The sequence below is a fragment of the Aquarana catesbeiana genome, linkage group LG01 (assembly GCF_042186555.1).
Source record: "Aquarana catesbeiana isolate 2022-GZ linkage group LG01, ASM4218655v1, whole genome shotgun sequence".
NCBI classification, from domain to species: Eukaryota; Metazoa; Chordata; class Amphibia; order Anura; family Ranidae; genus Aquarana; species Aquarana catesbeiana.
Genome location: NC_133324.1, coordinates 375,410,809 through 375,429,013, shown reverse-complemented (window position 1 = coordinate 375,429,013; position 18,205 = coordinate 375,410,809). Strand labels below are relative to the sequence as shown.

Sequence of the window (18,205 nt, the reverse complement as noted above, 5' to 3'; positions counted from 1 at the left end):
ACACACACACACACACACACATATATATACACACACACATATATATACATACATACACACACACACACACTTATTTATTTTATAGTCATCTATTTTTTAATTTAATTTACATTTTTTTATTTATATACAAATTTAAGATGTAAGAGCCTCCATATAATTAAACCGTCATGTGCATATTTGCAATCTAGAATGCACATAATATATGGTTGCTTTACAACCCACTAGATGCCCTCCAACTCTATCTGAATACCTTCGAATATATTCTGCCTATTGTGATTGATTCCGGTGGATGATTAACTACTTCATCCATCCGGAATGCAATTACTCTGGTTATGTTGTTTCCTTGGGAGTCATATGACCACTCTTTAGAAGGGGGTTTGTTTACCTCCTTGAGTGGCGTTGTGACGCTGCTGCGTTACTGCTTAGCGGCGTCACATTAGATGGCGGTGTTGTTTCCGCCCATCACTGCCGTACTGCCCTCATAGGGGGCCATGTGACCCTATTTAGAAGGAGGCTTGGTTCGCCTTGCTTGGAGCGCTGTGGCGCCGTCGCGTGACCGCGTGATGGCGTCACCGCACAAAATGAATAAGAGGCTTGGCTCTGTTTAGTGCAGACAGCCTCTGTAGAGCTGGAGCGCTGTGACGCCGTTGCGTGGCTGCGTGATGACGTCACCGCGCGAAATGAACACGAGGCTTGGTTCTGTTTAATGCAGACAGCCTCTGTAGATACGATACTAAAACGAGGCTTGGTCCCGGTCCCTGTACACCAGTGGATACAGTTCATCTACATGCTCTACATTTAATATAGTTCTATATGCATTATTATTTTCTAGAGGCATTTTAGTCCTCTGGCTGTTATGGATTATTTTGGCTATCCGTTTTTTAGATATACTGACCGGAAGTGATGCAATTCAGTTCCACTTCCGGTATCATGACACTTCCATAGGGGGTCATTAGTCCTTTATATAGCGGTGAGGTCCACACCCCAGATGACGGCTCTTTAGCAGAAACATGTTGGGTGGACCCCTCACTATTCCCGCTACTTGACCTTTGAAACTTTTTGATGATCTACAAAAATGTGAGCTTGTTTTCAATATTTTTAATAAACCAGTACGTACGTTATTACGCTATATGAGTTTCTTTCATTTATTTCTCACATGGCATATGAATATCAGTTTGTGGCTTTCCACTGAGATACTATTTCCAAGACTGTTGAGATTTACTGTGGATGCCAAGCAGCTGCCCCATTTTGGATTACGTTGAGGATACGCTAAAGGGGAATACCTTTCCGACCAGTTGGTCATTATGCCTGTTTGACTTGGATGACATAAGTCTCCCCGGGTCAACAACCCTGCCCATTGGAGAAGTAGGCAGCAAATCTTGGACGACCATGCCCTGAGAGGGCTCTCTTTCTGGCAAAAGGTACAGCTGTCCCACTTCATTAGCATCACTGCCCTCCCCGGCCGCTTTTGAGAGGCAATTGACCCCCTTTGAGTTATTATGCCTGGACCAGTCTCCGTTGAGACATGCAATCTCTCTAATGTATCAACTACTGGCATCTCCCTCCCGGACTACAGGCCTCCCTATATCACCAGGTGGGAGCGTGAACTGGGTTTACAACTTAGGGAGAAACAAGTAGACCAGATCAATCTTTTCACTCACAAGACCTCTATTTGTGCTAGACACCAGGAGGCGGGATATAAAATACTGTCCCATTGGTACTACACACCGGAAAAGATACACAGGATGTTCCCTCAGTGTACGGACTTATGCTGGAAATGTGGGGAAGGAGGTTGGAACGCTCCTTCATGTCTTTTGGTCTTGCTGCATCTTACAACCCTTCTGGGCAGAGGTACATCGCATCATACAGAAATTCACGGACCGGGAGTTACCGTTATCCCCCGAGCCCTTCCTTCTGAACCATCACAAGATCCCGAGTAAGAGCTATAGAAAATCCATATTGCCGCTCCTGATCACTGCGGCAAAGAGCTGCAGCTCTCTGAACTGGAATAGACTCAGCCTCCGTCGATGGCCGGTTGGTTGAAAAGAGTGGCGGATATACATGCAATGGAGGACTTGGTAGCCACGGAGAAAAGGCCTAAAATCAAGAGATTTTCCAAAACATGGTTCCACTGGCACAAAATTCTACTACTCTGGAGGAGTACGGACAGCTAGTGGCTCGGTCCCCCTGAAGGGGGTCGACTTTGAAAGCCCCAAAGGGGGGTGGATGCGACTGGAGAGTGGTACTCCCTCTTTTTCTCACCCCCTTTCTTTCCCTCTTCTCCCCTTCCCTATGCTCCCTGTCCAACCTCCTTTCTTTTCCTGTTATATTGCCAGCACAAGTGTGCTATGCCTTTTAGAGCCAGTCACCAACAGGCTCAAAGTTCTATTTCCAAAAAATAAAATGGCAATTGCCATAAAAATGGTTATGCGGGATGCGGAGGACTCCTGTTCCCTTGAAACGTGATGAGATTCCCCTCCGATAGCAGATTCCTCCTCTTTACAGTGTGATCTATATATGGGATCTTGCGGAAAGTCTAATTTACTGTGATATGCATCAGCATGGTCTCTGTATTTCTGCATGTTCTTCTCTTAAAGAATTTACACACACACACACACGTAGCTTTACAATCACTTTAAGCACATACATCAAGTATTGACTGCTACCCTTCAGTATCATGAATACACAGCTAGTCAAGAAGATGACAGCATGGTATATAATACGTATTATAACATTTCACAAAACCGTAAAACTAAAGCAAAAAGAATCTGGAAAGAGTATGCATAGTAGCCAACCAGTTTCTAGCCATAGATTGTCAAGCTTTGAAAATGAAATATAGAAGCCGATTGCTTGCTATGCACAACCGCTCCAGTCTTAAAAAATTTACTAAGGGCCCTTTCACATGTTCCGTTTGTCCGTCTTTTCAGCTGTCTTTAGAAAGGCTGCAATTCTTCTGCAAGCCTGTAGATGTATACGGATCATCAAAATGGCATTAAAGTGTTTTTCCTGTTCCTTTAAGCACTTGAAGGGGGCCCCTTCCTAACCAGACCAATTTTCAGCTTTCAGCGCTCTCACACTTTGAATGACAATTACTCAGTCATGCAACACTGTACCCATATGAAATGTTTGTCCTTTTTTTCACACAAATAGAGCTTTCCTTTGGTGGCATTTAATCACCACTGGGTTTTTTGCACTATAAATGAAAAAAAGACCGAAAATTCTGAAAAAAAAAAAAAAATACATTTTTCTTTGTTTCGGTTATAAAATTTTGCAAAATTAAGAATTTTTCTTCATAAATTTGGGCCAAATTTTATGTTGCTACATATCTTTGGGAAAAATAATCCAAATCAGTGTATATTTGGTCTGTATGAAAGTTATAGAGTCCACAAGCAACTGTGCCAATCACTGAAAATGAATCACACCTGAAGCATTGATGGCCTAGCTAATTTCTTGAGACCCCAAGGCCAGTTTCACACTGGGGCGGTGGGTGCGTCGGCGGTAAACTGCTGCTATTTTTAGCGGTGCTGCCCCATTGATTCCAATGGGCAGGGGCGAGGAATACACCGCTCCTTCACCGCTCCAAAGATGCTGCTTGCAGGAGTTTTATTTCCGTCCTGCAAGCGCACCGCTCCAGACACAGCAGCGGCTATTATTGTTATTTCTCACACACAGCATATGCATACCACAAGTTACACCCCAAAATACATTCTACTACTCCTGAGTATGGTGATACCACATGTGAGACTTTTAAACAGCATGGCCACATACAGAGGCCCCAGCATGCAGGAAGCACCTTCAGGCATTCTAGGAGCATAAATTAAACATCTAATTTCTTCACTACCTCTTACACTTTTGAAGGTCCTGGAGCACCAGGACAATGGAAATGCACAAAAAATGACCCCATTTTGGAAAGAAAACAACCCACGTATAATCTATGAGCCATAGAGTCTTTTGAACATGTCTTTTTTTTTTACAAGTTTTTGGAAAATGTGTAAAGAAAATGAAAACGCATTTTTGTTTACACAAAGTTGTCCATTTATACAATATTTCTAACACATAGCATGTACATACCAAAAATTAGACCCCAAAATAGATTCTCCTACTCCTGAGTACGGAGATACCACATGTGTGAGACTTTTACACAGCCTGATCACATACAGAGACCCAACATGCAGGGAGCACCGTCAGGTGTTCTAGGGGCATAAATGTCAAATCTAATTTGAATACCTATTACACTTTGAGGCACGGTAGTGGCATGGCTGTAAACTGATGTGGCATGGATAAGCCGTGGATGGGGATGGCTGGGTATGGCTGAGTATGGATGGGATGATTGAGTATAGATGGGATGGCTGAGTGGGTATGGCTGAGTATGGATGGATGAGTATTGCTGAGTATAGGTGGCTGAGCATGGATGGATGGATGGATGAGTATTGCTGAGGATGGATGAGTATTGCCGAGTATGGATGGATGCATTGATGGATGGATGAGTATTGCTGAGGATAGATGGATGGCTGAGTATGGATGGCTGAGTATGGATGGCTGAGTATTGCTGAGCATGAATGAGTATTGCTGAGTATGGATGGATGAGTATTTCTGAGCATGGATGGAGGAGTATTGCTGAGTATGGATGGCTGAGGATGAATGGATGAGTATTGCTGTGCATGGATGAGTATTTCTGAGCATGGATGGGATGGATGGATGAGTACTTCTGAGTATGGATGGAGGAGTATTTCTGAGCATGGATGAGTATGGATGGGATGGATGGATAGATGAGTACTTTTGAGCATGGGTGGGATGGATGAGTACTTCCGAGTATGGATGGGATGGATACTTCCGAGTATGGATGGGATGGATACTTCCGAGTATGGATGAGTATTTATGAGCATGGATGGGATGGGTGGATGAGTACTTCTGAGCATGGATGGATGAGTATTTCTGAGCATGGATGGCTGGAATGGGCACAGAGCAGCGCTGTGAGCACTACACATCCAGCTCACAGCGCTGCAGCACTTGATCTCTCTCCTCTCCCCTCGCACTGTACCAATAGGTACGGGGAGGGGAGAGAGGAACCGGACGTGATGCCGGTTTGTTTAGAAGTGATCGCTCCGTCATTTGACGGAGTGATCACGTGGTAAATGGCCGATGTCAGCGCCCATTTACTGTGATCCGCCGGGTCCTCAGGCCCTGGCGGTCACGGATATTCCTGGGTGCGTGCCCCAGGGAGTGTGAGCAAGATTCTGGGAGGACGTCTTTTGGCTATGGCCTGGTCAGCATGTGGTTAAAACATTTTATACAGCACAGCGCTTGTGCTGTGTCATTTGGCCCCCTGCATCACCTAAAATACCTGGTTGATCCTGCCAGTTTCTGCCCTCCCCTCTGTAAACTGACCATGGTTTATCATGGCTGCCGAGCGCTGACACTGGTCAGTTTACACGCCTCCGCTGTGTTTCCTCTCTCCCTCCCCCCGCCTATCAGCTCGGGCCACTGCACGATCCTCCCCTCCAGCTCGTAAAATAGTGTAAAGTCTCTACAACCCCCTCTGTTCGATAAGAACATATGCCCCACTGTATTATTATTATTATTAATTTTTTTTAATAAAGGACAAAGCAGATTTCTACCTTAGATGAGAGCTTCTCTCGGCGCTCACATGAGTCCTCTGTCTTCTTCTCCCGGCTAACATCAGTGGGAGTTCTCAGCCCCTCCCACTGTAGCTGTCACATGGGGAGAGCCGAGGAGTCACGTGAGCGCCGGGAGATGCTCTGAACCAAAGTAGGAATCATTTTTTTTTTTTTTTTTTACTAAAAGAGGGGATTGTACAGACTTAACAAGTGGCTTAACAACCACTTTAACTTGTTTTTTTTTTTTTTAAAGTGAGTGTATGTGGGCTATTACTTTGCATGCTACAAGCAGAACTGTGAACACTAGGAGAAACACCTCTGGAAGAAAGTCTTCCTTATCTAAGGAGCCTAGCAAAGGCCTAAGATAGCTGTAGCATGGACAGTGTTAGCAACAGCATCTACTACTACAAGGGGTATTCAGGGTATTCAAAACGTTTCCGCACTTTAATATATAGAACTTAGTTAACCACATGCCGATCAGGCTTTTTCTGGCACTTTTTTTTAAGTTTAAATCAGCGTTTTTTGCTAGAAAATTTAGTACCCCCATTTTTTTTCAGAGACCCAAAAGGAAAAAAATGGCGATTGTTGCAATTTATGTCACACAGTATTGAAAGAAAAGAAAAGAAAGAAACTACCCCATTTTTATGACGAGTAAATAGATGCCCAACATGTCACGCTTTTAAATTGCGCATACTCATGGAATGGCGACAAATTACAGTACTTAATCTCCATAAGCAACATTTTAAACGCCTTTAGGCTCCATGCACACTTGTACGACTTCAAAGTTGCACGACTCTGGAGTGGAACTTTACATGATTGCGGCTTGGATACAACTTTGGTTTTAATCAATGAAAATGGACTACTGTTGCACTGTATAACATCCAGGTACAACTTTTATGGGTTAACATTGAAGTCTATGGCCCTCAAGTTGCATGAAAGTCTGAACAAAGTAGTGCATGAACTACTTTGAAGTCACTGCAACTTTAAGTCGTACATATATCAATGGTTACCATTGGAAAATATGGGGAACGAATTGTCATGCGACTGATATCTAAAGTCGCACAAGTGTGAATGGAGCCTTACAGGTTACCGGATAAGAACTACAGAGGAGGTCTAGTGCTATAATTATTGCTCTCGCTCCAACGTTCGCAGCGATAATTCACATGTGGTGCAAACACGGGTTACATATGCGTGCGCTTTAAATTTTCTCTTTTTTCTCACATTACTGTTTATTTTTACACTGTAACTTTAATTTTTTTCACCACTTTTATTCCTATTACAAGAAATGTAAACATTCTTAATAGAAATAAGCATGACAGGTTCTCTTTATGGAGAGATCTGGGGTCAAAAAGGACCCAAATCTCATCTTTACCTTTAAAAGCAAATGCTTAAAAAAAAAAAAAAATCTCTAGGCAACTGAAGGGTGGAAAGTTTAATTTAATGTGCATGTTTTTTTTTTTTCCTTTGTGCAATTTTTGGGAAAAAGTTGAGAAGAAAGGGCATTTGAATGCAATATAGTTGCTTTCTGTGCACTGTATAGAGCAGCTACAGAAATAAAGCTTTTGAAACAAGCATTTAAAAATGTATTTTATATGATTTTTACATCTATAAAAACAATAGCCATTCCCATCAATACTTTGCCAAACTTTACAATTGGAGCAATCCCTAGGCTGATGTGTTGACATGAGAAGGCTGTACATTATTCTCCAAATCAAATATTTGAAACTTGACAGTTACAATTTATAAGCGCTCTATAAATGTAACTTTCAAATGATCAAGCATGAAGTATAATATAAATTACTGAACATACCGCCTAGGTTTGAAGAGAGGTTAGGTAAAGTGGGGCCAGGTGTTGAGGTGGTGCTGCCACCACTGTTGGGGCCTGTTTGGCTGCCTCCATCTCCCGATGAAGATGAACCTGACTGAGGAGCCCAGGGGTTGGGTAAGGGATCCCGGTTTTCTGTCCTTGATGGTGGATTTCCAGGATTTGAGTTGCTCATAAGTGAAGCAAATGGGTTGCCTCCAAACTAAAAGAAGAAAGATCACGGATCACACTTTGGCAAATTCATAAGGGTTTACGGGTTTTGACTTCAGCTCCGGATTTTAAGAGAAATACCTGTTCTTGTGCAGCATTTAGCATTGGCTCTTGAATGTCAGTATACATTCTGCGCAGAGCATTGTAGCCTCCAGGGATACTTTCCAGATTGCTTAAGGCTCGGTCTTGGTTCCTCATCATCTCCTGCATCATTGCTGGATTTCGAGCCAGTTCTAAAGTCTATTGAACATAAAAAAATAGATATTGAAGTCTAGACAATTATACTCCACTCACAGAAGGGCATAGCATACACACAGTGGATAAAATATAGCAAGAATCTGCATAAGATTGCCCAGACTCGCATTAAAACTGGAGGTGTGCTTAAAAAAGGTGTCTTATACCTGCAAAGAAAACAGTAGGCTATAGTTCAAACTTTTGTAAATCTGTCAAAGCAGAAATAAAAAAAAAAAAAAAACAAAACAAAAAAACCCTCCAAAAAAAAAAAAAAAAAAAAAAAAAAAACACAAAAAATAAAATATATTGCAGCTTACCAATCTGTAAACGTGGTGGCTGCACTTCGTTTCTTTCCCTTTATTTTTACTTTGTGATCTGGCCAGTAACACACTTCCTGTTTTATGGTGTTTCCAATCTGGATGAAGATTTGCCTATGCTGGATGCTGTCAGCCTCTGCAGTGGCCCAAATTACAGACTTCTCAAATGTTTCCTCTAAGCTAAAGCTGACCGCTAGGGGATCCCAGCGCGTGACACCCGGGCCTTCTGGGAATTTGTGGTGTACCGTCATCTGGTGGCAATGGTAAACATGGATTTCACTTTCAACAGCCACTATAGATAAGTGTGGATGAAATAATCCTACCACAACATTTCCTCTATATACCCCTGATGAAAGGAACAAAGCTTCCTGAAATGTGTTGGATGAAGAGAACATACACCCACACCTTATATGTGCTTTAACATTGAGTACTCAGCCATTATTTGCTTAGGTCTATGTTATCCACCTTGTATGGTTTAAATACGTTGTAATAAACTTGATGTTTTTACTGCGTATAGTACCTATGATTGCTAGTTGCGCTAGAAGATTTAGATGAACTAAGAACTCCAAAAGTGGAAGCTCCACTTATTTGCCGCCCCCCCCCCTCCTCCGGGGCCACATTGGGCATCTTTGGGAGGGGGGTTCCTGTGTTTGAAGTTCATCCCCCCCTCCTTCCCCTGCTGCCGAACCATTCAGAAAGCACAGTGCACTTTGCAAATGCGCAGTAGGGAACTGGCTGTGGCTTCATTGCCGTTTTCCCGTAGAAGCAATGGCGGTGGCAGCACCCGAGAGCCGATGGAAAAATCAGCTGGGGTGCCGACATTGTGGGATACCTGGACAGGTAAGTGTCCTAATATTAAAAGTCAGCAGCTACAGTATTTGTAGCTGGTGACTTAATATTTTCTGAAGGAGGCTGGACCTCCTCTTTAAGGAGGAGCTTCAGACAGTTCTGCAAAAATTAGAAGTCAGCAGCTAAACTTTTATTAAACAGACACTCCTCTGTCCAAGGATCTGGCGCCGTTTGCACCCGGGCCAGTTCTTCACTGGGCAGCCAGCTGTGACTCCTTGAGGCTTCACAGCTGGCTGTAAACTGTGCATGCACGAGCCGTGCTTTGTGAATGGACCCACAGTTTTCTGGGGCCAAAAGGTTGGGATAGGGGTTGGAGAACTTCAGATCCGGGTGGAAGCGGGAGCGAGTACCTGTCAAAACTAGGTACCTGACCCCCCCCAAAAAATATATATATTCCAAATGTGGCAGAGGAGGATGAGGGAGAGGGGAACGTCCACTTTTGGGTGAAGTTCTGCTTTAAAGCCAAACACCAGACAACACTTATTAAGCAGTTAAAGCAACTGCTTTTGTTTTCTTTTAGGATAAAGGTTTTCACAAAGAATAAAATCTAACCATTGTAGGCACACCTGTCAGTGTTAAAGCCCAATTCTAGATTTTAGATTGGACCAAGCTGGTCTGAATTAACTATTTCCTTCACTAACACATGCAGTGGGAGTGCTGTACAAACTGTATGTAATGTTAGCTACATACAGTATATAAATGATGTGTTCAGGTAACTTGTACAGGGACTTTCTGTCCAATTTCTGAAACAAAAAAGAGAGTTGGGCTGAGCGCTGCTCACCCATTTGAGAGGAATCCACTAATTGTCTGAGGTGGACAGGCAGGCGGATGAGGTCTCATCCTCAACCCCACAAGGCTTCCTGTGAATGGCTCAGCATCACGCAGCCTGACTCGATTTTATTACTGGAGTGGGATGGGAAGCTCCTGTTCTACTGCTGAAACACAGCACTGTATGCTGTATGTAGCTGATGACACAGTTCATACAGCGCATGCAGCTCCTGCATAGGTTAGTGAAAAAAAATAGTTTATTTTTATCCGCTGGGCCCAAATGATCTATTTAAAGTGGAACTTTATGCTAGATAATGAAAATGGGCAGACAGGCAGGATTTTTAATGCACAATAAAAACATGCTTTGTCTCTTCTGCGTTAAAGATACTTACCTTTTTGTCCACCCTTGTACAGTGAGCTGCGCACACGCAGTCAGTATAGTTCACCAAAATCTGGAGGTGTTAATGTAAATAATTTGTCTCAACCTTGTAACTGTCACTTTTGTTGGACAGTTTGGTCTGCTAAAAGGAATTTGAAGGAAAAAAAAAAAAAAAAAACACACACACACTTGCCGGCCAGATCAGCAGGTGAAAACCTAAACAAAAAAAACATAATAAATGAAAACTAATGCAGTCATCACTAAGGACTGGTAAACTGCAATATATTAATTGTTTATGAGGGGTTTAATACCACTTTGATCCTGGAGTGGAACAAGCTCCTTTATATATTCTGAGGAAGAATTTTTTTTCATTGGACAAAGTGCAAGTTAACATCTTTGATTGTTAAAATTTTAAAACAAGCTTCCTCCATTTTCTAAGTGAACAACAAACATGTTTGTTTTTAACATGGTGCTTAGAAGATGAGATGCTTCATCTGTGCTCTTAGTCCCTTACAATGACATCAGAAATCTAACACCTTTTTTCCCCTTCAGCTTTACGCCACCCCTAATATTTCTGCAGTAAATACATGGGAAATATCTAATGAAAGGACAACTTTGTATTGCATAAAAGAAAAACATAACATACTTGTCGCATTATGTCTGGATTATTAAGCATGTGACTGATTTCAGGATTTCTCTGGATTAATTGCTGCATTTGTGGATTGGCCATAATTAGTTGCCGCATCAAGTCAGGGTTAGACAGCATGCTCTGTACAAATGGGTTTTCCATGATCTGAACCATCATCTCTGGGTTTGACATAAGTTGTCTCTGCATCTGGCTTTGTAGCTCAGAGAAATTTGTTGCATTCATGCCCAAACTACTGAGTCCAGCTAGTCCACCAAGGCCCCCTGGAAAACAGAAAACAAAAAAGTTCATTAACCACTTCACTATAAAACATGATACTTCCAATATCTGTAATGTATTTTATATCTGTTTGATCGATGCAAAAAAACCACCACAAAACAAACAAACAAAAAAAAAAAATCAACACCTGTTGATCCTGCCAGAAATCTTTAACCACTTAAGGACTAGAAGGATTTACCCCCTTTCTGACCAGGCCATTTTATCGATATGGCACTGTGTCACTTTAACGGATAATTGCATGACACTGTACCCAAATAAAATGTAAGTCCTTTTTTTCCCCACAAATAGGAGCTTTCTTTTGGTGGTATTTAATCGCCTCTGCATTTTTTTTTGTTTTTTTAATAGTGAAAAAAGTCAATTTTGAAAAAAAAAAAAAAAAAAAAAAAAAAAAAAAATTTTATTTTCTGCTATAAAAACAATTCCCAATAAAATTAAAAAAAAAAACAAATCTAAAATTTCTTCATCAATTTAGGCCAATATGTATTCTGCTACATATTTTTGGTAAAAAAAAAAATAAAGTGTATATTAATTGGTTTGCGCAAAAGGTATAGCGTCTACAAAATAGGGGAAAGATTTATGGCATTTTTATTATTTTTTACTAGTAATGGCGGTGATCAGTGGTTTTTAGCGGGACATTGCAGCGGATAGATCGGAAACCTGACATTTGACACTTTTGTGGGAACCAGTGACTATTGCAGTGATCAGTGCTAAAAATATGCACTGATCGTAGGGCTGCAACTAACGATTATTTTCATAATCGATTAGTTGGCCAATTATTGTTTCGATTATTCGGATAATAACCTTACAAAAAGTGTGGTATATAATTTAATATGTAAAGTTTAAAAAAAGGCAATGTATTCTTCAAAATCTATATGCAGTGGTAAATATAAATAATCAACTATATGATTAGGGAGCAAAATCTCTAATCCCCTCTGAGAATAACAGACAGAAGAGATATACTGTATATACTATTGGAGGTTGAATCTGGTAAATATCATCAGACTCAGAGATCACGTTTTTTCTTTAGACCCCATTCACACTGGAGCACAGGTAATGTGCCCTGCTCCCATGTAATGTGCCCTGCCTCCTTGAAATGTGCCCTGCTCCCACGTAATGTGGCTTGCCTCCATGTAAAAGTTTACTTTAAATGTAATAGTAATGCCTTCTATTACCTCCAGTCTATCAGCCTCCACCTTCTCTGGGTTCAGATGCTGATCTTCCCTGCAGAGTCTTTAAAGTCATTTTTTTTTTAAAACAAACATGGTATACTTACCTTCTCTGTGTAATGGTTTTGCACAGAGCAGCCCCGATTCTTCTCTTCTGGGGTCCCCCACTGATGCCTATGGCTCCTCCTGCCTTTAGAGTGCCCCAATAGCAAGCTGCAAATTATAGTATAGTGTGCCCCTATAGCAAGGTAAAAAAAACTTCTGCTTTTAGACCCACTCACTTCCTGCCCAGGACTACATGTTCCATGAGGCATTGCTCCTCACACATTCACAAATAGTTAGGCACTTCCTGACATGTATGGACGGTGTACTGAGCTGTATGTGTGCTGCACTGTATTTCCTGATATGTAAACAAATAATGCATTCTGTATGCAGGCTAAATAATCGGCTGGCCGATTAATCGATTATGAAAATAGTTGTCAACTATTTTCATAATCGATTAATCAACAGCTAATCGATTAGTTGTTTCAGCCCTAACTGACAGGGAAGGGGTTAACAGTGTTCCCTGGGTGCGTTTAACAACTGTATGGGGGATGGGCTGCCTGGGATAACACAGAGATCCGTCTTCCTGCATAGTAGAAAGACAAGATCTCAGTGTAATCCCCTGTCAGAACGGAGATCTACCTTGTTTATTATTTTGGCAGATCCCAGTTCTGTCTCTGCGGAGAACAATCACAGGCGGCCAGCGGACCCGCTGATTGGCTCCCGTGCTATCAGGGCACATGCACACGGAACCTCGTGCACAAACCGACATACACCTACAGCGATTCGCACAGCAGAGCCACCTTGCCGCAGTATAACGGACTGTAAAAGACGACAGGATCAGAAGATGTGGAGAAGAGAACCAGTTTCCTCCCTACATCTCCAGCATGAGTCCGAGCATTGGGGAAACATTCTGTGGATCTTTACCGGTGTATGGGTATCATCGGGTCAACACTGAACCCCTGCCTCCTGGTGTTTGGTGCAGATCGAGGTCTTGTAACAGAAAGTCTACCTGTTTCTCAGTCAACTGAAGCTCCAACTCCTTTTCCCAGCTAGTAATATATGGAAGTTTGTGATCTGATGGCGGTGTTATCAGTAATTGGTAAGTTAAGAGAGACCACGTGCGGACGAGGAGACTGATCAAGACAAAGCAGTTTGAAAGTTGCGAGATGCCTCCGAAAAGGCTCCGGAGGGGGTAGGGATCTAATGAAATGAGCAAATTGTATTTTTCGCCAAAAAGACAAACCTGACAGGGCGGGTCATTCATAATTTGCTGTCTGGACATCCATTGTCCATTGACAATAAAATGTCGGGCCTGTGAACGGTCCGCCACTTTCAGGTCCTGGAATTTGGGGTCCTGGAGTCCAGGGTTAAAAAAAGACAGATTGCCCACTATGGGCGTGAGCAGTGATGGTAATGGCGCCACCGAAAAATCTCAGAATACCTTCATGCAGATCTTCCTAGTCTCCCCCATCGTAGGGTGGTCCAGTATTCGGCGAGGTAGATCCGTTTGGCACCCTGGTATATAGACTCTAAATGGGATTCCCGACAAGATTCGCTCCACTCCAACCCATGCTTTAAGTTCGCCATGGCGACACCAGTCTAAGACCCACGTCAAATGACAAGCCATGTGGTAGAGGTTGGCATCCGGCAAAGACATGCCACCCCTAAGCTTCGGTAGTCTCAGGGCAGATTGTACCAAATGGGGAGGTTTTAGCACCCATAGGAAAGTGACCAAAGCTCGATTCACCGGCCAAAAGGAAAGAGGTAGTCTGTTATTAACATGATTACTAGGTGAAAATAAAGGAAAAAAATCCTAAAAGTAAACTAATGCAGCCACCGCACTTAAAGTATCTAAAGCCAAAACATATACAGTTTCTGAATTCTTGTATCTAACACAACCTTTCATGGGAATCGTTCCTTCCAATAGTTCGCAACAGCCCTGAAGGAGGAGTCTTTTCCCTCAAAACTCATTGGCTTGATGTACATAAAACTTCTATGAACCACATTTTAGGAGTTGCAAGTCTCTGGACACTGGGCGCTCCTTCCTTTTTATCCAAGTCTACAAGCCGAGTAAGGTTGCACAGAAAAAAGGTAGCAGCCCAATCCCCAAGAGAGCCAATTGCCACTATACACTGGTAGTACCTACACGAACACCCACCCAAGACAGTCTCCAACACAAGCTCACTAAGGCTCCAGTACCGATTTTTTTTTGGGGGGGGTGGGGGTTTAGCTGATGGGACAGAAGAAAAGTTGCAACAGGGAACCAAAAATTCCCATGAAGGTAAAACAAGCCGTAACCTGATGTGGTAAAAAAAAAAAAAAAAAAAAAAAAATTATTAATATATATATATATATATATATACATACATACATACATACATATACACACACATATTATATATACATATACACACACACACATACATACACAAACCCCTAGAAGGAAGGAACAGGCTACCATGAAATCACCTAAAGAAAAATAGGTCCAGATGAGAAAGATCAGATGGTCCAATTAGGAAGGCCCATTATCCCCTAGTATCAAAAGGAATTAAACACTGCAGGGAATTAAAGAATGGTGCAAGCATAAAATAATTGCAAGCCCCTTTGTTAATTAGGAGAGATCAGTTCTTAGTTTGGCTATGTCTATATGACAGACACAGCACAAAGAACAGGAGCGCTGGAGCTGCATGCTCTGCTCTTTCTGCCTGTTCCCACCCTTAGACAGCTCAGAGCGGAAGGGAGGAGTTTGTTAACCCTGCATGTGCTGTAATCACTGCCCACACAAAGAGGGATATGAGCTGTCCGACATATGCTTGTGTTGTGTAGGAGTACACTCTGGCCTTCTAATGGAATCCTAGATGATGGTGTCAAGTGCAGGTTTGAAGAGACATCCTTTAAAAGGCCAAGTAAGTCAGATGCCTTTTGGACATGGCAGTTATGTCCCAGCACCGGCAAAAAAAAAAAAAAAAAAAAAAAAGCCCTTTTATAGTTCTCAGGGCTATGATGATAAAGGACTGACTGAAGTATAAAATCTGTGCCACTGAGTATTTCCTGGGATAAAGCTCTTTTTTCACAGAAAGTATGCTTGCCACGTGTGGTTGTAAAGTCTATGGGTTGAGGGCTTCCTGTCCTTAAGTAAAGTGGTTATCACGGAGTGTGCAAGACTCCTGCACTCAGTACTTTGGTTTGACCGAGAAGCAGAATGGAACAAAAGGACTATGAGACAGAAGGTCCGGACAGTCCAGTAGGACCCAAAAAGTTCACTAGCAGTCTGAATACGTTCACGGACCACACCCTCCGGCCATTTTTGTGCAATGAGGATCACTGGAATGCCTTCCCTCTCTAACCTGAGAAGCAGACGAGGTAGGCATTTTGGGTTTAAACGCATTGACCAGATTGAACGAATTTCACAGTGACTAGGGCTGCACCTGACCAGTGATCTGGTCTAGCCACGTGGGAGTGTGTGTGTGTGTGTGTGTGGGGTGTACAGCCCATCTGCACCCAAAGATGGATGTGTCGAACTACCAGACATAAGAAAGCTATTCGGAGATAAAAGGATGGATATTGTGGAGGCGAGTTGTACCCCTTTGAGGCAGATGGGAAACAAGCAAATGGGTAGGTGAGGGAAAGACAATATTTCAGCCGTTCAGACCATGGAATCACAAGTCTAGGTGTAGGATAGTCCATGTTTTCCTGTAGGACTGCAAAAGATCTGAGGCCAGACACCAGCTGGCTCCCGGACAGAACATTGAAAAAAGCCCATACGGACCAACAGGGTCCACCAACACAACAGTTGGAACAAAAAGTCATCCACTTGGGACCATCAATGGGGGGACTGAAACAACTGGCCTAAAAACAGTAGTCAACCTTACTGTTGTACTGTGTAGAATTCAGCAGCAAAAGTTGAGTTTTTTTTACCAGGCACTTTGGGAGTCCGCCTTGCTAGGAGAACCATGGGCATAAACATAGCGTAGATAGGTGAGCAAAGTAACTTCTGCAAGAAGTCAGGTGGCTTGTTGGCGGTTTCACTGCTTCCTCCCAGAGAGAACGTTCCTTTCTATGCAGCTACTGCGACACCAAAGTAGGCTTTTTTTTTTTTTTTAAAGTGGGCCTTCTTCACCTGAGCAAACTGGGCTCTATGCTTTTGGACCTCTATGCTTTGTGACGACTCAGCGATACCTTTAGAGTTGTCAATCACAAGTGCGTTGCCATAATTTCTAGCTTTGGAGGAGAGGATGACATCTCAATTTTTTTAACTGAGCATTTTAAATAAGAATTGGTGGGGGAAGTTGCCTGGCGGCGGTGGTCTTGGAGGGACCCTGTGTGCTCTTTCCACTGAGAACATACAGTAGGAAAAAATTACTTCCAAAAGACAGCGAGTAACTATTGCTCAATAAAGGCCACTGGGGTTTTCTCCTCATTGCTGCACAGCCTATTCTCCATGTCATCAAGGTGACCAGCCTGTTTAATAGCAAGAGAGATTTTACTGCACATTACATTGTAATGGTGCCCATTCATCCTCAAGTGTGCTCTCAAAGTCAGACCAAAGTAGTGCAGGGACTACTTTGAAGTCGTACTAATATGAATGGTTGTCATTGGAAATCATGGGGAACGACTTGTCATGTGACTTTGCAGTCCCAATCATAGGACAAGTCGTACAAGTGTGAAAGGGGCCTAATAGTTGTCCTGTGGACAGATTCTCCCAAATGAGCTGTGGATCTCTGCAGCTCCTCCACAGTTACCATTTGCCTGGCCTGTCCGTTTAGGTGGATAATCAGGTCTTGGTAGGTTTGCAGTTGTGCCATACTTTTTCCATTTTCGGATGATGGATTGAACAATGCTCCGTGAGATGTTCAAAGCTTGGGATATTTTTTTACAACCTAATCCTGCTTTAACCACTTCAGCCCCGGAAGGTTTACCCCCCCCCCCTTCATGACCATGTAATTTTTTGCAATATGGCACTGCGTTACTTTAACTGACAATTGCACAGCCGTACATCACTGTAGCCAAATAAAATGAATGTCCTTTTTTTCCCCACAAATAGAGCTTTCTTTTGGTGGTATTTGATCACTCTGCGGTTTTTATTTTTTGCGCTAGCAACAAAAAAAGACCAACAATTTTGAAAAGAAAAAAAAAAAAAAAAAAAAAAAAGTATGATTTTTAGCGGGACTGCGACAAATCTGACACTAAGTGACACTTTTTGAAGGCAAGTGACACGAATACAGTGATCAGTGCTAAAAAATATGCACGGTCACTGTACTGACACTGGCAGGGAAGGGGTTATCAGGGGTGATCAGAGGGTTTAATGTGCTCCTAGGGAGTTCTTTTCTAACTGCATGGGGGATGCGCTGACTGGGGGAAGACAGATTCATGTTCCTGCAGGAACACAAGATCTCCATCTTCCACTCTCTCAGAACGGGGTTCTGCCGCACCTGAAAATGATCGACGCATACGCCTGACCCGCCGATTGGCTTCCGCAGTGTCCAATCACAGCATAAGTGGGTCGCCAGCGGCGTGTGCACCCCGAACCAAGTGCACGAAATCACGGACAAGTACATGATTTTGTGCAGGAGGGCCACCCTGACGCAGTATATCTGCATGGGGCGGTTCATAACAGGTTAACCACTTCCCGCCATATAGCAACATGACGTGCGCAAAGTGGTTCAGTTATCCTGACTGAACGTCATACAACGTCCAGCAGGATAAACCGCTAGCGCGTGCCCGTTGGTGTGGTGTGTCAGTCTAACACACTGCATCTCCAATCGAGGTAAAGAGCCTCTGACAGAGGCTCTTTACCGAGTGATCAGCTGTGTCCAATCATAGCTGATCACAGTGTAAACAGGAAGAGCCGTATATAGGCTTTTCCTCC

At 42.8% G+C, this 18,205-nt stretch overlaps 1 protein-coding gene across 1 annotated transcript in view; it reads right to left on the bottom strand.

The window, feature by feature from the left end:
• The window catches only part of UBQLN1 (ubiquilin 1), a 71,009-nt gene that overhangs the window by 35,509 nt on the left and 17,295 nt on the right, over positions 1–18,205 (bottom strand). The window contains exons 4-6 of the mRNA XM_073633696.1: positions 10,847–11,109; positions 7,735–7,893; positions 7,429–7,645 (exon numbers count right to left, since the gene is read on the bottom strand). Coding sequence (XP_073489797.1) covers positions 7,429–7,645; positions 7,735–7,893; positions 10,847–11,109 — 639 coding nt within the window. The remainder of the gene's footprint in view (positions 1–7,428; positions 7,646–7,734; positions 7,894–10,846; positions 11,110–18,205) is intronic.